The 25943-nt window shown below is 33.4% G+C and overlaps 1 protein-coding gene across 3 annotated transcripts in view; it reads right to left on the bottom strand.

Moving 5' to 3' along the window:
• Nucleotides 1-25943, bottom strand: part of CSPP1 (centrosome and spindle pole associated protein 1) — a 101100-nt gene that overhangs the window by 49495 nt on the left and 25662 nt on the right. The window contains exons 4-13 of one of the 3 annotated variants that reach the window (XM_054590228.1): nucleotides 25672-25775; nucleotides 24954-24977; nucleotides 21150-21230; nucleotides 19707-19805; nucleotides 18569-19008; nucleotides 11993-12091; nucleotides 10785-10852; nucleotides 4753-4846; nucleotides 3663-3720; nucleotides 1789-1997 (exon numbers count right to left, since the gene is read on the bottom strand). In XM_054590228.1, the coding sequence (XP_054446203.1) occupies nucleotides 1789-1997; nucleotides 3663-3720; nucleotides 4753-4846; nucleotides 10785-10852; nucleotides 11993-12091; nucleotides 18569-19008; nucleotides 19707-19805; nucleotides 21150-21230; nucleotides 24954-24977; nucleotides 25672-25775 (1276 nt within the window). The remainder of the gene's footprint in view (nucleotides 1-1788; nucleotides 1998-3662; nucleotides 3721-4752; nucleotides 4847-10784; nucleotides 10853-11992; nucleotides 12092-18568; nucleotides 19009-19706; nucleotides 19806-21149; nucleotides 21231-24953; nucleotides 24978-25671; nucleotides 25776-25943) is intronic. The other 2 variants (XM_054590229.1, XM_054590230.1) reach the window with 2 other exon arrangements.

Here is a 25943-nt window from a genome sequence, read left to right as displayed (position 1 = left end):
TTGACTGGAAGAGGAGGTGCATTTTTAACTATAAAAATGTATTGTTATCTCACAATTAACCATAATATAAAACAGGCACCACTTATATATCAACAGTAAAGTCTTGAAACAGTTTTTAGTATTTCATGAAGTTGAAACGTCTAACTCAGCACTTCATTACTGACTGGGAAATGTCACTGTGTTTCCAATAAGGCAATCTTTTCCAATAGTAAAAATGGAAAAGGTAAATCCCTTTAGATGAACAGAAAGAGAAAGGAGGCATCCTGATGAATGTTTGCACTTTTAAGTGTTATTGTAACATGTCCTTCCTGTTGTATACTTCAAAATAATTCTGAAGAGCTATGAAGGCATTTACAGTTCTCTACAGTTGTGAATATTTTCTACATTTACTAGTCTGTATGTCTAACCTTACTATTCTCACTCCATAGATACATCAACAAAGCACTTGAAAAGCTGCTATGAAAAACTGCCAACATTACATCTTACATTTTTGTTAGGATTTATTTCAGATTTAATCCTCACAACAACCCTGTAATTGTAAACAAGGAAAAAATAATACTACTATTGTACTTTTACAAATGAGAAAATGATCAGTAAAGGTTTGGTTTGCCCAAAATCGACAGTGAAGTCGACCATTGTAATCCCTAACCCAGCGATTTTCAACCTTTTTTTATCTCAGGCACATAAAACTAATTACTAAAATTCTGCAGCACACCAAAAAATAAATCTTTTGCCAATCTGACAAAAAAATATAAGTATAGTTTTGATTCATTCACACCGGATGGCTACTGTTGTGCTGGCTATTGTCATTTTTTATCTGACAATCTAGAGGAAAAGAGGTGTTGCATGTATTAAAAATTCTTCAGGCACACCGGTTGAAAATCGCTGCCTTACCCAATGCTGAGACCATCATACCATGCTCTGCAATTCCAATTCCACCTAGTCTTTTCAGAAAGGAAGTCATTGGATGAAAGAAAACACCTGATAAGTATAGTAAATGCAGTCCTACTATTTGTATTAAATAAAAGAATAAGAATAAATCCTACTGAAAGAAAGTACAGCCCAGAAAATATCACTGTTAAAAAAGAAAAACACCTTATTAAATTCACTACTATAATTAATACATTACGGTAAGGAAAAAAACTCAAGTCCTACTAAGAGAAGAAAGTATAGCCCAGAAAATATGGAATGTAAACAGGAGGATTTTCTTTATGTACATAGTCTGGTATAGCATGTTGCCTTTTACCAATAGAAATCAAATATTTTCCATAATACCTAAATTACAAGTTTTATAGTCTCAACAGTTTTCATTTCAGGTAGTTAAGTTGCATAGCCCATAAATGATCACAGAGAAAGAACTGAATGAAACAGAAATTAAAATAAAGTAATATAAATAAAAGCCACATTAGAAACTTTTTCTGTATAAACTGAAGGAAGTATTCAATGTTTGCCAAGTGGAATTACAAAACTGAAGAAAATATATATCTATTATATGTTAAAATACATTTAAATATTCAAAAATATGACCTAAAGTACTAAATGTACTTACGCATTCTAAAAAGTCTATAGCATCTTTAACCAATAAAAGAATGTTATAAAGATTTCCCTCATTTTTATAATAACAAAGTCCAACAATGAAAACATTTCAAGAGAAATTATTTGACAAATGTCATCACTTACACAAAAATCTCTGACGGTTAACGTTATTTGCTTCAGCAAATCCTTCTAAACACAGAACATAACGATACCTTACCTAATTCCCAAAAGTAAAGCATTTTAAATAAGCACCTGGGAGGCACCATTTCACCAAGGGTACTGCCGAGTCCATTGTGCAGATCTTCGCTTTGCGATGGGATGGAGTGAACTGGTGGGATGGGTGGGGCAGGGGGTGCAGATAAAGGAGGGAGAGGGGTCTGGAAAGCTACTCTGGGTCTTTCAGGTGGGATCTTCTCTTCAAGGTGTCTTGGTGCCACACTAAACTGCTTTAGTCTATCAGGCTAAAATAAAGAAAAAAAATCTGTTTGTTAAATATAATCATAAATTTAAAGGTGGAAGGGACCTCAAAGACCCTCTGTCCCAGATTGCTGGGAAACACATTAGTCACAAAATAACAGAATTTTACAGCTAAAAGATTTTGAAGATCTAATCCTTATTTTATAAATAAAGTAATTGAGACTCCCTGGAAGTACACAAGCACCTAATGTCTCACCGTTAATAAATAATCAGGCAAAGACTAGAGCCAGATATTAATTCTAAATATAAAACTCTATTATACTACAACACTGTGCTGCTTCTCTATCCAATTACCATTTCTGACATCACAATATTCACCAGTCAGCCAACATTTTCTGTGAAGAACCAGATAATAAACACCTCAAGCCATATGACTCCACTTGGTCATAGTGCTAAAGTTGCCCAAAATAACGTGTCGAAAAATGAGCAAGGGTGTGCTACAATAAAACATTATTGACAAAAATCAGCAGCAACTGGACGTGGCCAAAGGCTATACTTTTAACTCCTGCTCTAGAACATCATTCATGTGTCCTTTTCTAATATTTGTACATCAAAAGTAAACCTAAAAGTAATGGTTAAATATTATGTCTAATTTTTTTTTATTTAGTCTAGTAATGCAACTGGACACTGTAAAGGTTGTTTCAGCCAGATATAAATAAGAAGGTCTGACAAATATAACTATAAATCCAAGTTTAACAGGTCCCCATATTACATTAAAAAGATCAAGATTTAAAAAAAAACTTTTTGATTGCGAAAACTGTTTCAAAGGTATTTATTGATAGAAGAAAATATATTTATCTTTGAAATGGATCCTTTTTTTTCCCTACCACGTTTATCTTTCCCGGGAATGATTTCTCAGATTATTCTAAAAAGTTTTATTCCATGAGCAATCAAAAAGCACACGGGGAGTGAGTGGTGCTGGTGAAGTATTTAACTTTTTTAAACAGGTAAATCCCTAGGATAAAAACTTAGCATAAGTAAAAAAGTAAATCAAAAGTTGCCTACAGTTGAATATTTTTAAGCTGCTGTATTCTTTTTAAGAAAGAACTTTTTAATGAAATTAACATTTCTTAATCATCATTCAAAGATGAAACTAAAACTCTCCTTAGCAGGTAAATTCTACAAATCAAACTCTAGGAAAAGTACACTCTGAGGAAAGCAATAAATTATTACCATCGCCTTACTTAACTGTAATAATGTAATTCATTCCACTTACTGATGAGAATTATTACAAAAATAAAGTAAAAATAAGGTTATTATCTCTCTAGTTTTACATTAAATAAAAATTACTAAAATGCTTACAGTCTAAGATTACAGTCAGTTTCTTTGGAAATCAGATATAAGAAAGGTGGTCGAGATATACTCAAGAACAATTTAACAGCTTTTGTAAATTACACTGAGATAGCTCTCCCATGGCATAGTACAGGTGAGCAAAAGTACAAAGAACTAATTTTAAACAACCTAAAAAAAGGGTGCACTGTGTGAAAAAGGAAAAATTACCTTAGTAAAATAAACAAGTTTAGTTTATTAGTATTCAGACTGATCTACACTTACACTTCCCCCACTATCTTCTCTCTCTCCACTTGCTGCCACATTTGAAGCTTATTTGAATGAAAGAGTTAACATTAAAAGATGCCCGGAATCCTTACCGACTTCTCAGGGTCTTGGGCTCCAGAAGCTGCAACCATGAGTTCCAAGTCTTTTTCTCTAAACAAAATTAAAGTTTTATATATTAAAATGTTGTAATAAATACTATCAAAATCATAATCATTACTGAAACAAACTTATAAACAAAGTCAATGCAATAACACCTCCCAATACAAATAATTCCTTTAACTAACAATAAAGCCTTACACAATTCTGCAAAGTCCACTTTTCTAATTTGATGTAAACTAGAATTCACATGTAAACTGACTTGACTAAGTATCTCTAAACCAGCGCCAGGGGTACTTCAAAGCCTAAGCAATTTACGCTGAATAAAGTACAGAAGTAAAACAAAATCTTTACTTCTTCTAGGGTACATGTATATTTTATTTTCAGTTCACAAAAAGAAGAGTAAAAAATTAAAAATTAATATTATAAATTTTAATATGAGTTTTAAAGAAAATGTTTACGATGACTATATCAGACAGTAGATACTGGCTTCCTCAGAGACAGAAAAATGACAAAATTACAAGATAATGAGTCTCAAATTCTCTAGAACCAAGATATCTATTCCTAATTTTAAAGTATAATTAACATTTCACAGGTATTTCTACAAGAAAAATTACAAATACTCAGACTTGTACGCAATATAAATATCTGTGGATTCATCAATGATTATTTTTATACTGCATATATACGTAGTTTTACATTGTTAAAAGATAAAATACTCTTATATTTCTTACTGTATATGAAATAAGTGGGCATGTAGATAATATTTAATGCTACCCTAAATCAATAATTGAAAAAATTAATGCAGGTATGTAAAAGGACTGTTCAAGAATGTATGCATCATTTGTTACCAATGACAAGATGAGTGAACACTGAGAGTATTTATTACCCTGCTGGTTTACAATGTGCAGATTGAAACTGAAGTGATTTATAAATACAAAAGCATATGAGGAAAAACATCCTCTTGTTTTACTATATAACAGTTACCACCATGTCATTTTACATAAATACATTTTAAATTCACACTATCTCTTTTCTTTTTAATTTTTTTTCAAATCATCTCTTTTAAATGCAAATTTTCATTACCGTCTCTTGTTCTTCTGTTGTTCAGCCATTTGTTCCAACAGTTCTTGTCTATATTTTTCTTTCCTTCTCTGAATAAGTTCTCGATCTTCACCTCCTAGAAAGTGGTAAGAAAAAAATGCAGCCTTGACTTTGACTCTTGAACACATATGTATTTATTAACTCAAATTTTTAAAAAAATCTCCATTTTTAATTACTAGATCAAAGAGTAATTGCTGTATAAGCTGGAAAGAGAAAAAATAAAATCATATTTATCAAAGTAATCATATAATCGACAATTTCATAATGAATGTTATGTATCAAAAACACATTAATTCTTCCTTTTAGTCAAAAATCTTAAATAAGAGAATACTCTAATCCTCATCCTCATTTTTCCAATAATTGGGATAACAGTTCCACTAATATCCCCCACAAGTCCCTTAAATTTAACAAGTGTGTCCAGATTAAACACCTCAGAAGCAACTGCCTCTCTCTGTTCTCTGTTAATGGCCTGATAATCAAGCCCCAAAACCTCACTGTTACTTTGACTGCTCATCCTCTCATTCACTCCATATGAGGCCCTTCTTTTCTATTCTCATGGCCATTAACCTTGGAGAGAACGTCTCCACATTTCACCTGGATTGCAGCAATAACCTCCTAACTAGTCTCCTGAGCTCCCCCTCTCCCTGCCTCAGTCCACCCAGCACACTAACGTTAAGGCCAATTGTCTAAAAATACAACACTAATCACCCAGGCGCCCTGCTCAAAACACTTCACTAGTTACCTTGATTCTACAGAAGAAAACTATAAAACTCTCACCTCTTACCCTGGTATCACTTATGTAAAAATCCAATTGTGTAAATATTTTGGATCCACAGAAGATTATTATTATTGCATATGTTAATGGCAAAAAATCACCTCTTAATCAAGATATGCATTATCGAAGCACTATAAAAATTACAGGACATCCAAAATGCAACTAAACCAGCAAGTTCCCTACTACCTTAATTATTAGTCTCCCAATTAATAATTAAGTAGACAGTATCTGAGTCTATCCATTAAGCATAGATGTCAGCAACACTGGGGCTCCCAGTGGGAAAAACATGAATTACATTAAGGTCAATAATAATGCTTTATAATCAAAGTAGCTATATCCATTCTGCTTCTGATCATGATGTAGTAACAAGCATAGAACTTAACCTCCACCATAAAAATACATAAATAAATAAATCTACACAAAATATATGAAATAACTTTCCAGGCACTGGACAATAGGCAGCACAGGACTGTAATATCTGAGGGAAGAAAAATAAATGAGGGGAGCCCTTTAAGCACCCAGTTTCTGCCTGAATGCAAGTTCCAGACTCTGGGTACAGGGAAGGAGGACCCAAACCAAGTTGGGAAACTAAGCTAAATTAAGCAGATGAAGATCAAAATTCAGGAAGACTAACGTGACCAGAAGTTTAGGGCAAATATCCAAAAAGTACCATAAAAAGAGCTTTAGAAATCCACGGTTTCCTTCCAACTTTACTGTGCACTAGTCTGCACATACACAGAGTGAAATTCCATTAGGTTGGACAGAAAAACTGAGGAGGACACATTAACTGAACAATTCTCAGACCTCAAAGTGGAGAGACATGCAAGCTCCAGCCGGCTATAGTAGAGTTCTTGAGGATCCCCTAGGATCTTCAGGGAAAACCCCAGAAAGGTCACTCTGTGGTAACAGTGCTGAACTAACGCTGGAAGGAAGGCTACTTTAAATTTCCCTAGCTAAGCTCAAAATAAGGCCTCAAAGAGACTGGTCCTTACATAACAGAAAAGCATGACTGTGGTAGGCAAAATTCTAAGACAGAACCTATGCTCCCTACCTTCTGTTGTTGACTCCTTGTATAAAACCACTCCTCTTGAATGTGGGCACAACTTCCTTGTAAACAAGAGTACACAACAAAGGTGAAAGAAATTTGCAGATGTTATTAAGGTACCAAATCAATTCTGAATTTATCAAAAGGGGGATTATCTTGAGTGAGTCTGGTCTAATCAGGTAAAAGCCCTCCCTAAGTATAGCAAGTCTCCTTGCTGGCATGAAAAAGTGAGTAGCCATTGTGAGGAAGCCTACGTGACAAGAAACAGTGATCAGCCTCTAGGAGTTATGGGTGGTCTCTAGCTGATATCCAGTAAGAAGCCAGGATGCTTAGCAATACAGCCACAAGAAAATGAACTCTGCCAACATTCCGAATGGACTTGGAAGTATTCTTCTCCATTCAAGCCTCTGTCTTGACTGAAACCTGGATTGCAGCCTTGCGAGACCCTGAGAAGAGGACCCCACTAAGTTCCTGACCCACAGAAACTGTGAGATAATGTGGGATGCTTTGAGTTCCTGAATTTGTGCTAATCTGTGATATAGCAATAAAAAATTAATATAGTGACCCATAACCATTTGAAAAGTTAGTCAATAGAAAAAAAGCACATAAACAGAGATGATGGAACAACAAACAAGGATGCTAAAACAGCTCCCATAACTATGCTCAAGTATTTAAGTGAAAATAGCACCATTATGAGGAGGAGGAGGAAATAGAAGCTATTTTAAAGAGCCAAGTAAGAAAGTTCTGCTTCTGCTTAGAAAGTAGAAAGCCACAACATTGTTCAGGTGCTACAATGGGAAAAAAGCTCAATCACCTGCAAAATCAGAACTTTACAAAAACCCATCAAGTGCCCATCAGTAGGAGAGTGGATGAAACAACTATGGGACATTTACACAATGGAATACTATTCAGCCATAAAAAAGAAGAAAATTTTACCCTTTGCCTAGATGCACCTGGAGAATATTATGCTAAATAAGACAGTCAGAGGAAAAAAATGTCATGTGATTTCACTCACATGTAGAATCTAATGAACAAACTGAACTAACAAGCAAAACAGAGACAGACTCATAAAGAGCAGGATGACAGCTCTGGAACAGGGGAGAGGTGAAGGGGTGAAGGGATCAAGCAAAAAGAAAAAAGAGCTCATGGACATTGACAACAGTGTGGTGACTGCGGGGCGGGGGCAGGGGGTATAAGGGGGATAAATGGTAATGGAAAAAAAGTACAATACAATAAAATTAAAAAGCCCATCAGATTGCTGAGGTTATAAGCAACCAGTTAAACTGAATTTCAAAGGGTATAAAAACCAAGCCAGAAATGGAACAATCCAAGTGTTTTACCTTTATCAGAATATGAATAAATAGGGAGCTGCCTTACAAGCAGAAAAAAAAAAACCACCTGAAATATTAATGAATTCTTAAAGGCTCTGTGTGGGTTGTAAGATGACAGATTCCTGGAAGTCCAGACACAAGAGGACTCTGCCCTCAGTACCGCCCTCCCGCAGAATGCTCACACGAGAGACCGCAGGGCAACACAGGAGACCCGAAAGAAACCCTTCCACTGCAAAAATGAACAAACAAACAAACAAACAAACAAAACACCACTGCTTGTTTTCCAGAATCTTCTATCATACAAAACAATAACCATAATCAACTGGTTGAAGGGCAGAAAAACTGCTCAGACCCAGCATTCTGCACTACATACAAAGGCCTGTTAAGTGAGGGGAAGGGCAGAAAATTCTCACACAAGACCCTCCACAGACATAAAGGAAAGTTTTGCTACTACTTTGAGGAGGGGCAGGAACACTGAGAAAGACTCATATCTGGGAATCAGATGCACAGTGCCAGCCTTGCACCATGGAACAAGCAACAAGAATCCACGCTGAGGAAGGAGAGAGAAGTGTGGAGAAGGAAGTTGGGAAAGAGACACCCTCTCTGTCAGGGGCATTAAGGCCTTGTTGAAAACTGAGGAAGGTGCAGAAACACAGAAAAATCCCTTCAGCACTCCGGGCCTCACACGAAGAATAACGTAGTTAGAGAATTTACCATTTCTCTCTCAGCAACTGGTACAAAGAACAGTTAAAAATCATTATGGATGTATAAGACATGAGCATTACCATAAACCACGACACTCAACACAAACACATTGCATTCTTTCAAATACACACTAAATATGCACAAAAGGAGCCTATATCCTGAGTCATTAAAAATTTTTAATTAAGAGAATTCAAATTTGAAATAATTGAAATTATTTTCTCAGACCACAGGGGAATTAAACAAGCAGTCAAGAACAAAAAGCAGAAAAATCTCCAAATATTTGGAAATTGAAAACCATACTGCCAGCCCTAGCTGGTGAGGCTCAGTGGATTGCCCGCACCAGCCTGCAAGGCAAAGGGTCGCTGGTTCAGATTCCCAGTGTTGGGCACAAGTCTGGGTTGCAGGCCAGGACCCCAGCAGGGGGGACACAAGATACAACCACACATTGATGTTTCTCTCCTCTTCCTCCCTTCTCCTCTCTAAAAATAAATAAATAAATAATCTGAAATATATATATATATTTTTTTTTAAAGTATTTCTAAATGAACCATGATTTGGTTATAAACCCTACAATGTATAAATTTGCTCTAGGCATCAGTTGCCTTAATTTTTTAAATAAAGCGAAGGGCTCTAAATGAAGTCACTGAGGCAAAATGACAGTAAGACAAATTTCAGTTCAACTGAAATGAGAACATTTTAACAATCAAAACCATCTAAAGGTGGAATGCGCTGCCTTGGAAAAGAGTAAATTCCCTATGGGTATATACAAATGTAAGCTGGAAAAAAATGATATATAACCATGAGATAACCACTGGATTAGATAACTTCAATTATTTGTTTCAAACATTAGTTATTATCTCACTGAATATTTGTCCATAATTTCTAGATTGTGTTCATCTTAAAAACTTCATTTTTTATTTTTTATCTTCACCTGGAGACATGCTTATTGACTTTAGAGAGAGGGAGGAAGAGAGGGAGAGAGAAACATGCATTACATGTGTTAAATACATGATCAGTTGCCACTCGTTTGCGCCCCAAATGGGCACCTAACCCTGGTTAGGGCACACACTTGTAGGTTATGTGCCCTGACCAGGAATCGAACCCTCAACCCTTCAGTTTACAGAATGATGCTCCAACCAAATGAGCCACACCAGCCAGGGCTAATATTTCCATTTATTGATAAAACTACTTGTCAGTGGTCCCTCAACACAGAAAGCCATTTCTCCAATTTTAATCATGTTTAACAAATACATCATAAGAATAAAGCCTTCTGACCTTCTGATGAGTTAAACTGGTCAGTTCTCACTTAAAGACATTACACTAGAATAAAACTCTAGGTGTTACGCCATTTTTTTTTCACAATAGCCATTTCAAAGAAACTAAGATCTGAGAATCTCATGCAATTACATATCTCTAAGCCAAGATTTAAATTACTGATGGTTTTCAGGTTGAATGAACCTAAACTGTTAATTCAATTTTCTCACATACTGCACTGAAACCAAATTTCAAGTAACATTTCTAATAGTTTTTACACAAAAAAACAGTGATTTTCTATTTAAAGTTACACATAGGAAATAAGGTTCTCTTTACTGTGACAAGTTAATATAGCAAATCAACATGCTTATGTTAAGCTATGTCCTTCATTTCTACAAAATAAAGAGAGTGTAGATTATGATCATGATTTGAACAAAACACCTTTTTGGAAACTACATGGAAAGAGCATGGGAAAAGGTGTTTATCAGAAAATAAAAAAGTTTAGTTCAGGGCAATTGCACTAAAATATACGGCAATTTTGTGGGAGTTACAGAAACAAGAAAAAGAATGAAGGAAAAAACCTATCCCATATAAAACAGAATATAATAAACAGCAACACTACCACAAAGTACTAATAAAATATGAAATTAAAAGCATGTTACTAAAATTAATATTTCATTTACCCTCTGTAGAAAACTCCACCACTAAATAAAAGTTATTTCACTTTAAAATTACACAGAGCTAAATAATACATTTTAAATGCTTAGCTTCCTGCCAATTATAAAGCAAGCACTAGACAAATGCATTCTATTATTAGTATCAGTGGTATTACAACTCTGAGTTCTCACTAGAGACCTTTTATAGAACACTTTACAAATCTAATCAGCTGGAAATTCGCACATACCAAAGAGCATCCCCGCAAAGGGACTACAGATCTCTTGGGTAGATCTGGATGCTTCATTGTTTCGAGCACTAGAACAAAATGAAAAGAATTAAAACCTAAATAACTTTCAAGAAACAAAAATTAAAGTAAAATGTAGGTGTGAGTTATTGGCCTTTTAAAGTACTACAGATACTCTAATATTTACATGTTTTTAAAATTAGGATAAAATCATTGCATTTTATATATTTATATAGTGGAGTCTCAATGCACTCAGGCTCTATAAATCTATAATAACCTTTTTCTTCGGCCTGCTTCACTGGCTCTGTAAACTCCCATAAGAGCCTTTTTTTTTTTTTAATAATAATAGTTACCCCAGTAAAGAAAATGAATATAAGTACACATAAATCTTAAAAAAAAAAAAAAAAAAAAAGGAAAAAGGTGATTCCTATACATATATCTGGAAAAGAAGATCCATCCCTAAAAGACTCCTTCCTAGAAAGGCAAATCCCTCATTAACTAGACCCAAATGGCAAATCCTCTTATCGCAAGCACTTTTATGAATTATTTTTCTTCAAAGAAAATAAACACTGTTCCTGACACATGAGATTATCTTCATTATACACTATGGATTCAGAAGCATTCATCCTTACGTATGAAACAAGAAAGCCACCAAAATAATAAAAAGCTAAAAATAGAAAGAGAACATGAATAATAATTTTCCTTTATTTTCAACATGACTGAATTACGCATGTTAACCTATCTTACAATGTAAGCATAAAAGTTATCTACTCAGTAAGCTGAAAGTCAAAAACAGAGTTTTGAAAGGAAAACTCATTGCAGGAACATTTTCAATTTATTTCCAGTTAAGTTACAACACCCCCATAACTCCAAGATATTTTAATTTGATTTTTAGTCTATTAAATTGGATATTTCTCCTTTCATTACTTCAAACAAATTAATACACTTTAAAATGATAGGGACTTAATTCAGAACACCTTGGCACAGTTTATAATCAAAATGTGCTCTTCAAAAGAATGCTGTAAAGTACTGAAAATTTTCATTTAATACAACTCTCCCACTTCCAAACCCTTTTCCCTTTAACTCCTTTCTTACTAAGGAAGGTTGTTAAGATACTATATCTTTCTACTTTCCATTAAGCCAGGTTTAGCAGGTGCTGTTTCACAGTGTATGTAATGACTGAAGGGGAGAATTTCTGTTACATACCATACCTTGCATTTCCAGCAGATGAAATTCGTATGTTTGACTGTTCTGTGACATCGCCACCATACTCCATAGGAAGCACATTCCCTTGTCTGTTCCCGTACATCCTTAAAAACATATTATCTTATAGAGCTTGTTCCACATACAGTGGACCTTCTCATATGCCTTTGGTATTTTTGCATTTGATGTTTGAAATATTAAAGGGAACAAAGTATTGAGTGAAGTTTTACTGTAAATACATTCTAAAATTAATCTGAATGAGATGTGATTCAAGTATGATCTGCTGGTTAGTAAGAGACACTAAGAGTTTAGAGTTAGTCATCTTTAAAACAAAAGATCATTATAAATGATTTCAGTACAACTTCTAGAAATTTTTAACTTGAAAACTATACATATACTATACTTTTCTATCATTCCTTTATTCAAAGAATACTTATTGAGCATCTGATATATGCCATGTTCAATTCTAGGCACAGGGTATACAAACATGGTCCTTGCCCTCCTGAAGATTATAGTCAAATTTCAAAATAAGACATTTACTTAATCAAAACATAGATTCTGGGAATTATTTCACTGCATATACATACAAATCTTTTAAACTTAAAAATATAGCAACAGACTTACAATTTAATTATATCAAATATAACAAGACACATTTGCTAACAACACTGTAAATCACATGAAAAAATAAATATTAGCCATAGGTGCACAGAAAACATCATAAACAAATACACTGGTGCATGGCTAGAAATGATTAGTTTACTTACTAGGTCATAACAACAAAAAAATAGAATTTTTTTCATTTCCTTCTTAATCCTTTCCAGAAAATAATTTTTTTAAATGCGTTCTCCAATTAATCTTTTTTTCCATTTGGCAAACATTGATTTCTTTAGCTTAATTTCTCATACCAGAAAAACATGATTATTTACACCAACATTTATCAGCATCTATGAAAATTATTGTTTCCGAAGTCGTATTTCTTTACATGGCTGTTAAACTACATTGTCTTTCAAGAGGACTGTTACAAAAAAATATGGCTGTTAAAGTAGTGTTCAATACTTTAGGTGAATTTCATTATCACATTAAGAAAACTGGCAATTTTCAGAAGAAAAGGAGCTTCTCATTCTTCACAGGGCCAGCAATTCTTCATTCGTTTCCATCACACGAGCCGTTGTCACTATCACCTGTGGGAAAACCCTTTCCAGAATTGTAACTTTACTAATGTAAGACCTGGAATGACATAAATGCCTCCCATTTTTTATACATATCTAAACAACAGAACCCTCCACAAGTCCTTTCAAAAAAGAATTTCAAATTTATTTCAATTTATCAAAACATGGCTAGTTTTTTATCTAAAGTCTAAGTGCTTGAATCTCTTTCAAACTGACGCATTAGTTTATTCTCTACTTCTAATAACTTAAATAACAGGCAAATATAAATTTAAATTCAAATTTGTAATTAACAATGTCAGGCAACCAGATTTAGTTATACTGGACCGATATAAATACACACGTGCAGGAAAGAAAGAGTCAACAGAGCAGGCCTGTACCCATAGTACCTAAAGCATCTACACAAAAACATGTTCTATGGGTTCTTCAGTATATATAGATATCTTAATAAAACAAACACCATAAGAACAAAAGATCATTTTCAAAGTTTACTCTAAATTAAGCAAAGTTATACAATGATTTTATTTATGTATAAGGTCAAATTCTCTTTGCAAAATTCTACAGTACAATCACAAAGACTTCCTAATGAATAGCCCATGTGAAAGACAGTTGAAGGTGGGCCCTTTCACTAAAGAAAAAAATTTATTAACAAAATTATAAAAATCCCCCTGTCTCAGATAATTACAATAAAGTTAAAACTGGAGAAGCGTTGAGTCCAAAACAGGGCAGAGATATATACTTTACTAAAAAGGATAAAATAAAATCTTAAGGCATCCTATTCAATTTTATGAAATGACTGGTATAATTTTAAGTTACTAACATGAAACCTAAAAAAATAAAAAATAAAGTAAAAAACTAGAAGGAAACCTAACAAGCTGTAAAGCCAAATTACAGTTTGGAAAGTTAGCCACCTTATTAACTATTAAAATAACTGTATAATTATAATGAAATTGACTTCATTTATTGAGGTTTCTTTTATATTTCCAGTAAATTTAGCATTTCAACACTCTTAATTATCCCTGTTAGTTCATTTTAACAGCTTTTATGGCGGTCTTACAATTTATTTTAGAAAACTTTACAGAGGCACATGAAGTCCTCTCTGTAGATGGGAACTGGTGAGAGCCAGCATTGGTTTGACCATCATCTCTCTCTCTTGAAAGGACTGAAGGGTGAGGACAGAAGGTAATATCCAGAAGTAATGAACTCAATCATCTAAACAGCCTCATTCTAGACAAAGAGCAGTAGTTCAATTTAGGTCCAATTTGTCCCTGAGAAGTCGTTTCAATTTAGCTGTGGCTTTAAATCCAGTACCAGACTAACACTATCCCTGTGACCCAGAACTAACTAAACATTCTATGACTTTAAATCCATAGGATCACTTACCACACCTCAGTCCATTGGGTTTTGTCAGCAAGGGACAGACCTCAAAGAAAAAAATCGCTTACTTTGACATAGCGAATCAGATTTGCATGGGAAAGTAACTGTAAAATAGTTTCACCATCCTACTATCAAAAAAACCAAAAAGTTAAAGGTTATGTTAAATGGAAAAAGCTTTTCTCTCTGTTTTCTTGAATAAGATGCAAATCTCTTTTTTTTCATTGCTATTATTTTATTTATTTATTTTTTCAAATACATTTGTCTCTGCCTTCCCCTCACCACTTTCCCTTGCCTCCTCCTCCCAAATCTCAATGCCCAAAGAAACCAAATGTAGGCCAGAGGCCAAGTTTACTCTAAACGTTAACAGGTGTTTATCTTACAAAAAAAAAAATTACTCTCTTACAGAAGTGAATTGATTGAAACCACAGGTATTTTCAGCTCACCAACTTACATGTAAATAAACTAAATGATCATAAATTCACTTCATCTGTTTTCCTTAATAAACTACAGAATCAAACTACTTCAGAAAAAAATTTACTTTGTTTATGCTATCAAGAAAAACATATTATTAAAAATAAAATATTTACCATCTGTTGGTCCTAAATTCATAGAGTTCATAGGGAGGAAGAAACAAATATCTCCCTACATAAAAGAAATCACCTAATTCATAATAATGGTTACACCACCTTGTTTCATATCAAGAATTTCTCTAATGTGAATAAAATCTGCTATTAGAGGTACTCTAGACCACAAAAAAAAAGAAAAATACAGAACTATTAACTGATTTTTCTCATTGTTTTCACTTCTTTCCCAGTTTTTATATTTACTTCAAATGTTTTTAAGATTCTATTTCTTTTTAGAGAGAGGAGAAGGAAGGTAGAAAGAGAGTGAAAGAAACATCGATGTGAGAGAGAAACGTCGATCAATTGCTTCTTGTATGTGCCTCAACTGGGGACCGAACCCAAAACCCAGGCATGTGCCCTGACTGAGAATCAAATCAGTGACCTTTTGCTTTGTGGGACAATGCCCAAACAACTGAGCCACACCGGTCAGGGCAATTTTATATTTACTTTAATTCCATAACAGTATTTTTCTAATATCAACCCAATCTTTAAAGTGGAGAAAAAGTTAATATTAAAATGGTCCTTCCAAAGATAAATAAAAATTAACTATTATAAGGAAAAAAGTTATATCAAATTAACTCATGTTCTAATAAGGCACTTCTCATCATTTATGTCTTCATATTAAGCATGTGCATTTCTTAGGATGACCTACACTAAAAAACTATGTGGCTAACACACAGATTCTATTTTCAGATGGAGTGTTATCTCAGAATTTTATAAATGACTTAAGATTACAAACTAGCAAATATCAAGAGTTAAACAGAAGTGCTAACTACATTAATCACATAAAAAAAAAAACTTCAGTATTTTTTAATACTGAAAATGTCCTTTACTTATTAACACTGGTTATAAAGTAAAACATAAGATGGTAATATATTAACTTCTATAACTCAAGTTAATAAATAATAAAGACTAGGACATCTATATTTTTAAAGTGCCTATAAATTCGTAAGTATTATAAGACATACTACTACATTCGGCTCTAGAAAACTCCTAAAACATTATTAAATTTATTTAAATTGGTGAATATGTATAAATAAACAACACATTCACACAGAATGCAACTGTCAAGCAAAGTGCTAACCACCTTGTTAACTATTAAAAACACTGCCAGTGATTAATGATTAGTTTAGAAAAGTAAAATCATTTCTGGGCTTTTGCTTTCTTTCTGTATTTAAAGTGGGGAAATGTATCATTAATAAATACAGTATGGTATATGAAAAAGTTTATAGGGTAATTACAAAAGAACTGAGACCAAATATTAAAAATAAAAAATTATAAAAATCACAACTAGAATTTATCACATACTGAATTTTAGGAAAAAATAGAAAAGGGAAACTGAGAACAAAAGAAAACTAATTTTATATTTCTCACAACCCTTTATAATTATTCTTGTCAAGAACTTCTGGGTAAGATTACAGTATATTAAAAAGTCATGGTTAGAGCAAAACACTATATGCAGTTACACATTCCTTTAGTCTCAAAAATTTCACTAACAAGCGAAGTCATTTTCCTGTCAACCACACTGCCTGTGAAATAAAAACTATTGAATAATCAGTGTGATTTTTTTTTTTGCTGGAAATAAGAAATCCACAAACCTAAAATGTAGAAATTCAGTTTTAACCTCAATTGCCATGCAGACATATGTGAAAAACCTTATATTTAGAGATACATTCATTAACAAAATGGAAGTGACATATAATAAAAATTTACATTTTGAAGAAATACTTTTAAAAGCTTTGTAATGTATAACAAATTATTCTCACTCATTCTCATGCTTAAACTAATCTGAAAATACTACTTGGAGATGATAATATAGAAAGAATTCATTTCATGTATAGGCTACATAAGAAAATAAAATAGTTCTCAAATAATTAGGCTGAAATTCATTTGTTAGTCATGTATAAATTATTACAGGGTATAATTACAAATAGAATAGATTAAAATATATTAAAAAACAAAGGAACAACCTCATAATAAGTTTCTTAAAATTCCAAACTTAAAAAGTATACATTACATTACATTCTAAAGGTAAACAAACATGATAAGGGAAAAAAAGTTCTCATGTACAAAGAAGGCAGCACCCAGAGTCCAAGATTACCTGCAGTTCCCCAACTGAGAGTTTTAGGTTAGGCAGTCTTTGATAACCTTCTGATAGAAATATTTTCAAATATAACACAACAAAGGATTTGGAGCATTTTCTAAAGTACAAACAATTGGATTCAAATCAGAGATAATTATAGTTGGCATTGCAAAATTCTAATCCTTCACTCAAATTACCTTAAACAGGATAAATATTTTAAAAATTAGGACATAATAGCTATAGCATAAAAACGAAAAACTATGAAAGCTTTGCATTATTATTAATAATTAGAATACTGAATGTGCAGCATTACATTTCAGAAAATTTCCTAAAATATTAAAAAAAGTAATCTACAGGGAGAGAATGGGGGACATCTGTAATAATGTCAACAATAAAAAAAAGTAATCTACTTGGACAAACAAATGAAACAGGTCCGATAGATTTAACCCTTCCAAGTTAACAAGTCAATGACAAATATGGGATCCTGCCATATTTCCATCTCCAAATCAAAAGTCAGGTTAAAGTATAGCAAGTTTTATGTATTAAGGCAAATGACTAAACAAAAAATAAGAAATTAACAATTAGCATTACAAAAACAATCATCCAAAGAAACTGAAAAGCACATGAAAATCTGACCAAAACAAATTAGTGTCATTTCACTTAAATAAATGTTCAATAAGTAACTTAAAAACAAAGAAATATATTGATAAAAGGATTTTGGAACATTGGAATTTTAAAGCAATAAACTGTATTTCATCTATTTTAAGGTGTTGTTTTTTCCCCACATCCTAGTATCTAAAACTAGCCATCAACCTGGTTTTAGGTCGAGTTATTGCAGGGAGGAGTTATTGTCCCCTGCCAGTCACCTAGGGGCACTATGAATTTGAGACAACTCAAATTCTCCCAAGGTTTTTTGTGTGTTTTTCTGGACAATCCTGGCAACATGAATTTGGACTGCAAACTTGAATCAGTACTGGCTGACCATTCAATTCTCAAGGAAATTATTTTTTACTCCCTCTACTCAGTGCCGAACTTGAGACATGGAAGTTATTCTTTTCTGTCCATTTCTGTGGGGAAGTTTATTTCCCTTTTAATTTTATATAAAGGTTGTAGCTATTCGGTGTTTCAGCCTTATGACAGGGTACTTTTCTTCCCATCTTGGGTGTTCCCTTTGTTCCCTCAGGGGCACATTAAATAATGGTTTAACTTAAAGCTGACAGCATCTTAGAATTAAATATGTAAATCAAATGAAACTGTTTCTCCCTAACATAGGGATGAAAAGTAACAACGATACTAAGCAAGTAAAGAAAATGAAAATGAAGTTGTAAATACCTGTCATTTGTATATACTCTCAAAGGTCTTCTATCAAAATCACTTTCATATCTAAACCTCTCGTCCATTTCTTCACTTACTTCAGGATCTTGGTCTGGTCTATGATATCGTCTGTCCAAGACGCGATAGTCATGGAATCTGTCAAATCTTCTGTCTGGAATGTCCACCTTGCCGGCATACCTTTGATGTTTTTTATTGGAAATATCCACTTCTTCATTCCTTTTTTTAATGATTCTTCTATTCCTTAATTCAATTTCATCATCGAGGTGTCGGTATCTGTCCTCCTCTAGTCGTCTTTGGTTTAAAAGCTCTTCATATGTGTCTGAAGGAGTTAAAATGTCTCTCCCAGGACCCTCTGAATCCTGGTAAGATGTTTGTATTTGTGAAGGTAAATCAGGTTTAACCTGACTAATAGGTTTTTTATTTCTTTGACTTTTGTGCTGGTCAATTAAAAAAATAAAAAAGAAACATCTTCATGAGATAATATTACTTACAAGGTAATTAAACCCTCAAATGATGCTTAGTCTATTTATCATCTCAACTCTTAGGCTTAATTACCCATAAGAGATATCTTATCTTTAAAAAAATAACTTCAGGAAATTTATTCTTTAATAACACCTAATATTTATCAAATATACAGGCAACAGTAATGGATAAGTGGCTACATAAAGAGAAAATAAACTAAATGTAAATTCCTCTCCCAGGAGACATTGAGCATACTTTAGGAGTTAAATATTGCTTTGAAATATTTCAAATTAAATTCTTTCTCAACACAAAGAATAAAGGAGATGGTAAATTTTTTGGTCCTAGTAACATCAACCATCCTTAAGTTTGGAAAAAATATACATAGCTAGAAATTGTCAATATAAAAAACACACTTAAAAATAAATGAAAATAACTTAAAACCAATCTTTAAAATTGGCCATGAAGTTAAAGTTAAAAAGTAGGGTAAATTCTTCAACATGAGATAAAACCATTTACAAAACTAAATTATTTAAATGTCCCATGTTTAGTTCAATTCATCATATTTTTTAAATAATACATTAAAAAATCAATTGATATGTCTAACATAAAAATATTTCAAGTATAAAATATTCATCTTGTAGTGTTAAAGATTTACTTTAAAAGCAACACCTACCTCAGTACTCTTTTCTATCTGTCTGAATTTTTCAGTGGATTCTTCCTTACCCCTGAGAAATTGATTGTATTCTTTGTTGCGTTCAAGTTTCAATCTTTCCTTGAAATGGACACCAAAAGGCAATGTTAACTTCAGTTTCAGGAAAAACTGTCTTCATGTTAAATCAGACATACAAATCAGAGATCTTGCCCAGAATCAAGTTTTACTAATAATCTCAAGGACAGTAGTAGTTGCAAGGCACAGGAGAAGCAGGAGGTTAGAGACCATCAATGTAATTCCCCTTTCTTGTCATGTTAAAATGTTCATTACAACATACGTAGGTCCAGATTAACACATGAGGTCTCTCATAAAACAGAGCTGCTTTGGTTGTGAAACATCTCCATTTTACACTCCAGTAGTTACACAGCTCAGATTACATTTTCCAAGGAGCCATTCCCCACAGATCCATGGATTCTGGGTTTAACAACAGCAATCCTAGGCAATCCAAGTGTGCTATGTCAAAAGCATCATAAACAAACCTTTCCCATTAGTAAACACATAATGTGTGTGCTAGGAAGCTTGTCATTAGCATGTTCTCAAGGAGATCTGACCAGGTTACTTTCCTTCTTTCCCTCTCAGGGCTATCTCCTGCTCCAGCCCTTCACCCCCTCCCTAAAGACCTGCTGCTAACCATTCTTTCCCAGGCTAAAGAAGGATCATTGTTGTGTTTTTATTTAGTTAGTCAGTATCCATCTATCCATTCATCAATCCATCCTCACCCAGGGACACCCTTATCGATTTTAGAGAGAAGGGAAGGGGCAGGGGATAGGGAGGTAAACATCAGTAGGTTGCCTCTCCTACTCACCCAGACTATGGACCTATCCTGCAACCTAGGCATGCATCCTGACTGGGAATCAAACTTTGCAACCCTTTGATTTAATGCTCCAACCAACTGAGCCACAGTGGCCAACGGCAAATCTTTGTTGTAATTTAAACATAAAAAGGTTGGATTATCATAAATAGTAAAGTATCATAATGTAAAACTTCTTTTGAAACCTCTAAAGAATATGGACATGTATTTGTGGAGTGACAGAAATAGACTTTCCAATCTCCCCACACCCTCATCCTACATAAAAGCACAGTATACTCTCCCATCCACTCATCTCACTGTGTTACAGAGCATAAACTTCATAGCTCAGGAACCAGTGCTGGAAAATGCGAATTCTGAATGTTCAATTGATCAACATAGTAAAGAAATAAACCACATCACATGGTTACAAAGATAATGTTCAAAAAAATTTAAACAGCACAACTAGAGACTCTACAGACCCTTGGAAAACATATACATTTCAAGTATAGAAACTGATATAATCTTCTGTTTGAATTTAAATCAGGAATATGTCCTTTCATGATTTAGATCCCTCATAAAACTGCTACCTGGAATAACTACTCCTATCCACCTACCTTGGCAGATAACCTGTCACCAATAGGAAGAGAAACTCCCAGAGTAGATGGATCTGTTTCACTCGTGGATAGAAAATTTTTCTGTATGTATACACATTAAAAAAACATATTATCTAATTGCCTTTATAAAATATGTTTCATAAACTGTCTTTAAATTCAATATTCCAAGCTATTACATTATACAGAGCAAAAGAATGAAATGGAGATGAAGACACAAACTATCAATCTAGAGAGATCATAATTAGAAAAAAAAAAGAACTTTCCTCCAATCAACAGCTCTCTGAAGAGGAGGATCAGGTCTTAATTTTCATCTGTAATACATACATATCTATTGATTTAAGATGATTTTATAAAGCATGAGACAAAAAAGAAATGATTTCTTAATTCATATCCCTCTTCTAACTAAGCACATAGTCTTCATCCTCAATGTCCTATTAAGTCTTTTGTTAAGGAAAATTTAAACTCCCTCACAAATATCCTATGCATGCTGCAATAATCTTACTTTCTATATTTCCTGCAATTATGAGTGGATATGTACTAAAAATGCAAGAAGATATAAACTATGAAGACATTTTCTTTGTGCCTCCCCCCATTTTTGTTCCATAACCATTTAGGCAATGCAGTGTAGTAGATAGAGCATTAGACTAGAAGTCAAAAGGCCTAGGCTCCAGGAGTAGCCCCAACACTTCTCAGCTGTGCAACACTGAGCAAGTCACTTGACCTCCCTGACCTAGGCTCTCTTCTTCTGTAAAATGGGGTAGTATCTGCTCTGCCTACCTACCAAAGCTGGTAAAAGGATCCAGGAAAGTAAAAAAATGTAATGTCTTTGAATAACTATAAAGCAAACACAAGGAATTAGTAAAAAATTTACACAATCCCCAACTTTCTGGTACTGCTGCTTAATAGTATATAATCTAGAATAAGTTATTTAATTTCTCTGCCTCAGTTTCTTTGTCTGTAAAACAGGGGTGTCATTTATATGAGTAGGTTATAAGGATTAAAAAATCAGTAGTTAATAACCTGTCCAGCTCCATGCTTCTCATTTATTCACTGAAAAAGCAATTGTTGACCATCTAATAGTTTTTGGGTTTTTTAAGGTGGTTGGGAGACAAACATAAGCATATGTTCCCTATATTCAAGAGATTTACAATACAGTCAGAGAAATAAACATGTATACAAATAAATACCAAACAATGTACTAACAGCTACAATAAAGTTATTTTAAAAACATTACAGAAACAGATTAATAAAACTAAATTGATGTTTCATTGAATCTAAATTTATGAATAATTTAATTTATGCTACAAAAGCTAATTTGAAAGTTGGTAGAACTCTAAATTTATTTGTAAAGGGAAATAATATGACAGTTTAAATCCCTAAATACCAAAGTACACTATAAACGTAACCATTTTGTAGAGTTATACGTGTATTAAAAAACACATTTGATTTCTAAACCTGGGAAGAGAGAGAGAGCACCTCACTCCTTTACTGAGCAATTCTCCACTCTCAATCCAGGTCCAAGATGATGTTTGAAATTTTCAATAAATGAAAAAATCAAACAAACAATAAAGGCAATACAGTAAGTGTTGCCAAGAGCTGAATTTTAGTCATTCACGTGTTCATTCAATAAATATTGAGTGCCTACAATGTCCCAAACTGTTTGATACATTTGAGACTCATTGGGGAAGAGAACACACAAAATTCCTGCCTTCCAGAAGCTTATAGTCAAGAAGGGGAAACTGACAAAAAAAATAATAAACATAATGGTGCATTAGAAGGTGATAAGTGCTTTAACAAAATAAGTAAATAAAAAGAACTGGCTACAGGTAGTCCCAGTTTCTAGGAAATGGGAGTGGGAAAAACAGAAATCTGGCACTTCCTTTTAGGCATGTTCAACCTAAAACATCCATTAGATTTCTAAGTGAAAATGTCATATAGGCAACCATATAGAAAAATCTGAGGTTCAGGAGAGAGGCCTGGGCTGAAATTATAAATTTACTGATTCAGTTTAACAACTGTTCTTCTTAGAATATGTTCTTCCTGTATTGTTAGATGGTCAAGCGTCTTTTATTCTAAAAACAGGAAAGAAGATGGTAGAGATGGTAGTTATTTGTTTTCATGGTTCGCACTGAGAAAATTTAAAGATCTTATTTTCCTCTTTTAATATCCATGCAATCAACAAGCCTAGATTTTGGGATCCACAAGAGATACAGTGCTGCAGAAACCACTGGAGTTTCCTCCTCACTCATCCTATGTAACTTTCTCTTTCCTTTAACTCCCACTTTCTCAGATGTCAACCAAAATTGTCTCATATTAGGGAACTATTATTCCTCTACCACAACTACATTCTTGATAATCCAACACCAAAACACCTTCACATCCCTTTGAATTTAAAGATCTGTACTCCTTGATCCTTCCCTTTCACAAAGGCAATTTTTTCCTATGCCTCCCACCACTGTTCTTTTTCAAAGTCATATATCTATAAAGAAATGTAAAATCCACAAGTGAAAATGGCAGCTGTCAAAGGAAAACACCACCCAATAAAGAGACGAGTGGGAAGGATAATGAGGTACAAGGCCAGGGAGGCAGGCTGGAACATAAAAGACATCACGTGCCGTCCTACAGGATTCGAATTTTTATCCTGAAGACAGTGAAAAGGCACTGAAGTATTTAAACAGGTAAAGGGCAGGATCATTCTGGAAAGCAGAATGGAGAATGACCTAAGAATTAATGGAAGAGATCAGTTAAAAATCTGTAGTATTGATTTAGGACTAACTGTCCTAACTAACTGTCCTAAAACAGTTACCAAGCTCCTCACAGGTTACTTACGGAGGTAAATGTTTCACCACTGCCTTTCACACACCAAGTTAAAAATCAACTGACTTCTAACTGGATCCTATCCTCTCTATCTATGTCATTACTTCTTACTACTGTCAGAAAGAATCCAACTCAGTCAGGCTGGTAAACCTAATATGCCTCATTCATACAAAGCTAAAGTCTACCCCCAAGTCCTCCTTTATTCTATATTCTCTATCTGAAGAGCTTCCTCTCCTCCCTCCATTCACCCTTTAACATCCAATTCTACCTATCCTACAATGTCTTACAAAATAACACCTTGACGCCTTTCCTAATCATTCTATTCTTCTTGTTAGAGTCATCACTTTCTGAATTGCATAAATGTTATCTCTGCAGCTGGAGTCTAAGTCCCTTGAAGACAGGATTCATACCTGATTTATCTTCACGGTAAATGCTTACAAAGTGTTGGTGGAATGATGAATGAGTGTGTGAGATTCTTTTTAAAAACTGTTTTATTAAATTATAAAACTCTGTCTTTGTTTTCCAGTATAAATTTACAAATGCAATCCACGTGTCTGGATGCAAAAATATCAAGTGATCCAAATCTGGACAACATGTAGTTCAAAAACATCTTAGAATATCTTGAATATCCTATTATTTTATTAATATTAATGTGATTATAGTATAATTTGGAGAACAAAACTGGCATGATGAAAACAAATGGACTTATAATAGATGTAGAGTATTTCTGAAGCATGGCATAATAAAGCAACAAAAACAAATGCAAAGCAAGAATCAAAAAGAATACTTAACTGAATTAATGAAAAATTATGCTGTCATCTTGCTAAATGCAAAAATACAAAATGGTAGCATTCAAAACTCTCACAATTACAGATAAAGCTATTTTTCTCATGGGGGAAAAGCAATATCACTGATGCCAATGATTGAAAGCTACCAGACCTAAAAAAAAATAAATAAATCTAAAGAACATTTTGCAGGCAACCCTACCTTTCTCTTTGCTTCTGTAATACCCTAAAGTAAAGGGAAACAAACCAATAAAATGTATTCAAAGTCCTTTCTCATCATGTGTAAATCAGGATAAATAAAAGAGAATTTATAAATTTGGAACAAATGTTATAAAGTAGTTAAAAAATAAAGAATATCTTAGTATGACTACAAACATCATGCTTGTTTAAAATAATTTTATAACCTAAAGTGTTAATTGCATTTAAAACTTAAATCTTTAGCTATTACAAATTTAACAAAATAAGAGTTCTGCATGAGTATACAGATTAAATCATAAAGCAAAGTCTCTGGGGGCTAAATATGTTAAATAAAATTTTATAAACTTATCTCATAGGAAAATAATTAGCAACTAGAACTCCATGTGTTATTTTAACACATGGTTGGGGGAATAGAGGAGTAGGAAATCCTAACTGGGCTATCTTAAACCATAATTTTACAGAAAACATAAACAACCAGAATTTAAAATTTCATTTAAAATTGAAGCCCACTGTCCTATGCCAAAAATCAAGACTCTGTTATTCCCTTGAACCAGCTCTCCAACACTTTTTTCTTTGTCAATATCATACATGTTACTCAACTTTCTCTATAATACCCCATTGCTGATGCTACTGAAAACCTAAAAATTAACACATACAACTAATCTTAGGAAAATTTAGATGACTTCTGAAGAATAAGATCCAACCAATTAACAGAACTCTACCTGAGTTAGATAGCGTCTGTAATCTTGCCGCAATTCTTCTTTTAGTTTATGTTTTTTCCGTTCATAGTCTTCCCCAAGTGGTAAACTCAATCCATAATCAAGTCCTAGAAAGAAAACAACTTCTTAAAGTAATGTAGCTCATTTTCAAACCAATCTCAATTTCAATACAATCTCCTGTAACAAAGCACAGTAGGAAGGAATATAGTCATGTTGATTCTGAGATCAGGATAATAAACTTTTTAAAATATTTCAATACAGATATAAAGGACCCA

Source organism: Pteronotus mesoamericanus, unplaced genomic scaffold (assembly GCF_021234165.1).
Source record: "Pteronotus mesoamericanus isolate MK-2021 breed Mesoamerican mustached bat unplaced genomic scaffold, CSHL_Meso_final scaffold_174, whole genome shotgun sequence".
Classification (NCBI taxonomy): Eukaryota; Metazoa; Chordata; class Mammalia; order Chiroptera; family Mormoopidae; genus Pteronotus; species Pteronotus mesoamericanus.
The sequence above is the reverse complement of the archived record's forward strand: the minus strand, read 5'-3'. Positions and strand labels throughout refer to the sequence as shown.